This window comes from Suricata suricatta, chromosome 6, assembly GCF_006229205.1.
Source record: "Suricata suricatta isolate VVHF042 chromosome 6, meerkat_22Aug2017_6uvM2_HiC, whole genome shotgun sequence".
Taxonomy (NCBI): domain Eukaryota; kingdom Metazoa; phylum Chordata; class Mammalia; order Carnivora; family Herpestidae; genus Suricata; species Suricata suricatta.
This window is the reverse complement of record NC_043705.1, coordinates 31232591-31238533: the sequence shown is the minus strand read 5'-3', so window position 1 is coordinate 31238533 and position 5943 is coordinate 31232591. Positions and strand designations below refer to the sequence as shown.

General features: G+C 38.5%; 1 protein-coding gene across 1 annotated transcript in view; it reads right to left on the bottom strand.

Annotated features, from left to right (window-relative positions):
- Window positions 1–1615, bottom strand: part of LOC115293410 (protocadherin beta-11-like) — a 6445-nt gene extending 4830 nt beyond the window's left edge. Inside the window, exon 1 of the mRNA XM_029941197.1 lies at window positions 8–1615. Coding sequence (XP_029797057.1) covers window positions 8–1486 — 1479 coding nt within the window. The 5' untranslated portion in view covers window positions 1487–1615. The remainder of the gene's footprint in view (window positions 1–7) is intronic.
- Window positions 1616–5943: the final 4328 nt, after the last annotated feature.

Genomic DNA, 5943 nt, shown 5'->3' with positions numbered 1-5943 from the left:
CTGTGGCGCTGACGCTGCCGATGTGCAGCGCGGGGCTGTTGTTCTCGCGGACCCGCAGGGTGTAGGTGGTTTGGCTGAAGGCGGGGGCGTTGTCGTTGACGTCGGAGACCGTCACGGTTATGTTGTGCTGCGTTTTCAGCCTGGGGGTCCCCAAGTCAGTGACGGTGATGGTGATGTTGTACTCGGCCTGGCTCTCTCTATCCAGTGCTCCTTCAGTTACCAAGGTGTAGAAATTCTCCACTGATGGCTTTAGGAGAAAGGGGAGATTGTCATCTACGGAGCAAACGATCTGTTGATTTTGTCCAGAATCTGCATCTGATACACTGAAAACTGCCACTATGATGTCTGGCAGGTTTTCGGGGATGGGACTGATGAGTGAGGACATGGTCAATTCAGGAGTGTTGTCATTTATGTCCAGAACCTTGATGACTAAAGAGCATTTTCCAGATAGCCCCCCGCCATCTGTAGCCTCAATATCCACGTGGTAAGATTGAAATTCCTCAAAATCCAGTGCCTTTCTCAGTCGAATTTCTCCTGTAATTGCGTTTATTTCGAAGGGCTGATTAATGTCGTCTACCTGAAATAGAGCGTAAGATACTTCCCCAAAGGATCCTGCATCTAAATCCCTCGCTGAGACGGTGATAATCAGAGAGCCCAGAGAATTGTTTTCAGGGATTTGCGCCTCGTATTGCTCCTGAGCAAACTCGGGGGCGTTGTCATTGATATCCAAGACCAGTATCTGAATCTCGGTGGTTCCAGAACGGGGTGGAGATCCACCATCCAGCGCTATGAGGGTAAGTCTAAGCTCGGGCTGCTCCTCACGGTCCAAGCCTTTGTCCAGCACCAGCTCCGGGAACTTCCTGCCGTCACTGCGATTGCGTGTGACAACGTGAAAATGAGGATTGGAGCTGATTATGTAGCTCTGAAGACCGTTGCTACCAACATCTAGGTCCTGTGCCATTTTCAAAGGGAATAGCTTTCCTGGTGTAGTAATTTCTGATATTTTTAGTAGCATTTCTCTGGCTGGAAACTCTGGGGCATGGTCATTTATATCTCTGACTCGTAAAGCAGCCTGAAAAAACTGCAAGGGATTTTCCAGTAACACTTGGAAATGTAGCACACAGGGCTCAGTGGAGCCGCACAGCTCTTCCCTGTCTAGTTTCTCATTTAGCAGCAAATCATAGGTCTGTGGGTCAAGCTGCAAATGTTGTCTGTTCCCCTTGAAAACGACCTGAGCACCCCGAGCAGCCAGCTCTCCTCTCCTGAGTCCCAGGTCCTTCGTCAAATTGGCCACAAATGTGCCACTTTCTGTCTCCTCCAGTACAGAATATTGAATCGATTCTGAACCCACTTCCCACAAAATCATCCATATAATGAGGATAGCCACTTGCCTTTTCTTGCGATGTACTTTTGTTTGCGACATCTCTGTTATGTCTGATTCCAGAAGAAAAATTCCTTTTCCAGTCCCAGTCACCACGTCCACCATCTACCCTCTGTAGTCTCTTTGCTGTTGAATTTCGAATTTGTCTTATAACTTGTCTGGTGACAATTGCCTTCCTGAATACCTCTATCTTTGCTTTAGCGGTAAATGTGTTCTGTATTTGGGGGGAGGGAAGTCTCTGAATAAAATGGAGTCCACCGAATCTGCAGAGCTTTTATTCACTCTCTTAGCCTGCACTGCCACCAGGCGTTCAAATTGATAACTTCAGGAGGCGCAAACAGGCAATACCATTCCCCAAATCTGAGGGTTATAAAGACTCTGAGGTGGAGTCAGTGTTTATCAAACTGTAGTGTGTGAACCATATGCATAAATAATTACTTAGGAGTTTTGGGTTAGTTTTTTTCAAAGTCAACTCCTGAGCTTCCCTCTCGATCTTGAATCAAATTCTCTGGGGGTGCTAACGGATATCTTCAATCTTTGTCTTTAAGTGATTCTCATGCATACTAATGTTTAAAAATCACTACCTCAGGTAATGTAAACTTACTATTATCAACTTTTGTTCTTTGGCAATGAAATTTATCTCTGATGAGTAGTGTGGTTTGTGAATCCAAGAAGTACATTATTTAATTGTCCAACAAACAATAAACTATAGAATCTAAACACTGGTTAGCAACACCAATTCTAAAATAAAAAATTATTTCTCTAAGTTATAAGGCTCATAAAATGGCATGAACAACAGACCTACTTTATTTTGTGCTTACACCTGCACAATAAGGGAAACAGTTAGGCTATTAGGAGGAAAACTGAGGCCAAGAAATACTTAAGATAGAAATATCTAATCAGGGGCGCCTGGGTGACTCAGTTGGTTAAGCGTCTGACCTGGGCTCAGGTCATGATCTCATGGTTAGTGGGTTCGAGCCCCGCGTCAGGCTCTGTACTGACAGCTAGCTCAGAGCCTGGAGCCTGTCTTCAGATTCTGGGTCTCCCTCTCTCTCTGATCCTCCCCTGCTCGTGCACTCACTCTCTCTCTCAAAAATAAAGCATTTATACATTTTTTTAAAAATCTAATCAGTTAAATTATTTAAGAGGAAGTAGCAACAATCAGTAGTTTGTCATGAGTACACATTTTGGGATTTTACTTCATTTTGTATGGGTAGAATTGGTCATGATTTTATTAGCCTTGTTTATTTTATTGTAATTTTTAAATAAAATTTCCCTCCTATGTTAATTAGTCAAGGCCCAAATGTATTACCCTGTTGTAAGGACATAATGCAATGCAGAAAACAAGAATTCAGGAATCACCTCTATGATCCTCCCACAAAGATGACATGAGTGTTTATAAATAAACATCAAATAAGGTAATGTGAAAGGTAAATTACATTTGAGTGGATTTCATAGAATTCAATGAATGTTCATCATGGTTATCTCCATTTCTATCTCATCAGTTTCTGTTCAGATTAAGAAGAAAGCAGCTCTTTAAACATCCTGAAAATACATGTACTGGGTCAGTGCACATATAAGAACACAAAATGCGCCAAACATAATTTCATTTCAGATTGATTTCATATTTATTGAGAGATGAAGTCAGTTGAGTTCAACAAAAGTTCATTTCAGGTAAGAACCAAAATGATGGAAGATTAAAAATGAGGATCATTTTCAAAATGTTTCAACTCTAAGTAAAATAAGTAGAGCTAAATAAAATCTAAACTCTGAACATATAAACTAATTTTGCAGTTAAAAAGCCTTCTATATGGGGTGCTTGTTGGCCCAGTTGGTAAGTGTCTGACTTCGGCTCAGGTCATGATCTCAGGATCTGTGAGTTCAAGCCCTGCGTTAGGCTCTGTGCTGATCTCTCAGAGCCTAGAGCCTGCTTTGGATTCTGTGTCTTTGTCTCTTTCTGGCCCTCCCCTGCTCATGTTCTCTCTCTCTCTCTCTCTCTTTCTCTCCTACTCTCCCACCCTCCCGCAAAAATAAACATAAAAAATTTAAAAATTTTAAAAAGCCCTCTATCCAGAAGGATAAAAAAAAAATAAGATTACAGTGACCAGCCTCCATGGTTCACTTGATAAATGTTCCTGAGAACAGACTTCCTTGAAAGAATAACAAACTGATGAAGTAAAACCCACAACCAGAAACACATTAGATGGGTGTAGTTTCTTCTTTGAAACAAAATAATTTCCAGCCCAACCCTAAAGGTTTCCTCCCGTCAGTGGGTATTCTCATTCCAGCTTAATGGGATCCCAGACATCTGTGCAGTCCTTTATTTAGTCTCTTGGCCTGCAGTGCCATCACTCATGTTCATAGATAGCTTACTGAATCCTTTTTTATTTTAAAGCAAATTTTACTAGTAGTACAGTATCTGTAATCAATTTAGAGCACTGAAATGTCTTGGAGAACATTGCTTGTTATTATAGAAAGGAAGAACATAATATCTTAATATATCATCCAAGTGTATCAGTTGGTACGTGAATAAACTGCCTTTTTATGGAAGTGGGTTACTTTAGATTTTTTCAGGAGACTACTTCTCTGTTTTACTCTCTTTTGCTTTGCTTTGCTAGAGTAGAATTGAATTGATGTTTATAAACTTATCTTACAAGTAATAGCTCATTAATGTTTATCGTGGGACAAGTTCAATACATACAAGGTGAATAGCAAAACTTCTGTGTACACATCACCCAGCTTCAAAACATCTTGTCTTGTTTCATCTATGTCTTGCCCTCCACCCTTTGCCTCCCAGTCAATGTTCATTTTTGTATAGTTGTTATAAGGTAATGTTTACACAAATTGAAATGCACCAATCTTAACTGTGCCATTTTAACAATGGCTCCATCCATGCAACCCACATCTTTTTCAAGATATAGAACATTTCCTTCATTCATTGGGAATCTTCTTAATCATATTTCAGCTTAATTTTCATAATTAGGTGGCAAAAAGTTGGTCTCCTCTAGACATAACATGTAAAGGTAAAGAATGTAAAAAAACACCATGCCCAATACCCATGTCCATACTTATTATGCTCATGTATGCTTATGTGAAGTGAAAGATCATTAAGATTAATTTAACTGATTATTATCAATGAGCTGAAATTATACCTTGATGAAACATTGGACAGTATATTAAACCTAATTTTACTTAATTAGCTTATAATTATTGCATAGCTGATCAAGCTGATTTCCATTTTTATGCTACAAATATTTGTCTTCCTGTCATTCCATTACAAATTTTAAAAATTCTTCAAGTGGGGTGTGGTGGTGGGAAAAAAAATTCTTCAAGTTTACTAAAAATGAAAGATAAAGACTAACCCTCAAGGTTTTCTTAGAACTCTTTAATTTTGTTATAAATCTGTCAAAATCTTATTTAATTTAGCTGTATACAATGAAAAACAATAACTCAGGGCAAAGATGAAAATATGTAAGCAATCACTTAAAGAACTCTCTCAATTGATGGGAGAAAGAAATGGAGAAAAGTTTGAAAATATAAAGGAATTGATGCTAAACATGTTTGAAATCTCAAATGTTTGGGGAAGAAAGATTCCTTGCTAGATGTCTGTCAATTTTATTTTTTCAAAGAATCAACTTTCTATTTCACCGATTTTCTCTATTATTTTTATTTGGAATTTCACTGGTTTCTTCTATTGTTTTTACCATTTCTTTTCTCCTCTTTGCTTTGGGTTTATTTTTTTCTATTTGTCTAGATTCTTGAGGTGGGAGATTAGATGATTGAGACTTTTCCTCTTTTCTTCAAAAAATATTTTAAATTTATTTTTGAGAGAGAGAGAGAGAGAAACAACATGCTCACAGAAGCGGGGCAGAAAGAAGAGAGAAAAAGAATCCCAGACAGGCTCCACACCATCAGTGAAGAGTCCCATGGAAGGCTGGAACTCACTAAACAAACTGTGAGATCAAGATCTAAGCTGAAATCAAGAGTCAGATGCTTAACTGAGTGAGCCACCCAGGCACCCTTTCCTCTTTTCTAATATATGTATTTAGTGCTTTAAGTGTTCCTCTCTGCACTGCTTTAGCTGTGTCTTATAAATTTTAATTTGTTGCCTTTTCATTTCCATTTCAGCTTGATGTATTTTTTATATCCCTTGAGACTTTGCCTTTGATCCATGAATTGGAAATGTTTAGTTTTCAAGCATTTGAAGGTTTTCCTGTTATTTTATGTTTGATTTTTTTAGTCTGATTCTATTGTGATTGAAGAACCCACACTGGATGATTTCAGTTCTTTTAAATTTGTTGAAGTTTGTATTATGGCCTTGTTTATGTAGTCTATCTTGCATTTGTTCTGGAAGCATTTGAAAAGAATGTGTATTTTGGTGGTTTTGGCTAGGTGTTCTACAAATACGGATTAGATCCATCCTGTTGATGGTGTTGTTCTGTTCTGTGTTCTTGATGATTTTCTATCTTGTTGTTCTATCACTTGTTAAGAGAAGGTGTTGAAGTATCCAGCTTTTATTGTAGATCTATTTCTCTTTTCATTTGTTTTTGCTTCACATTTTG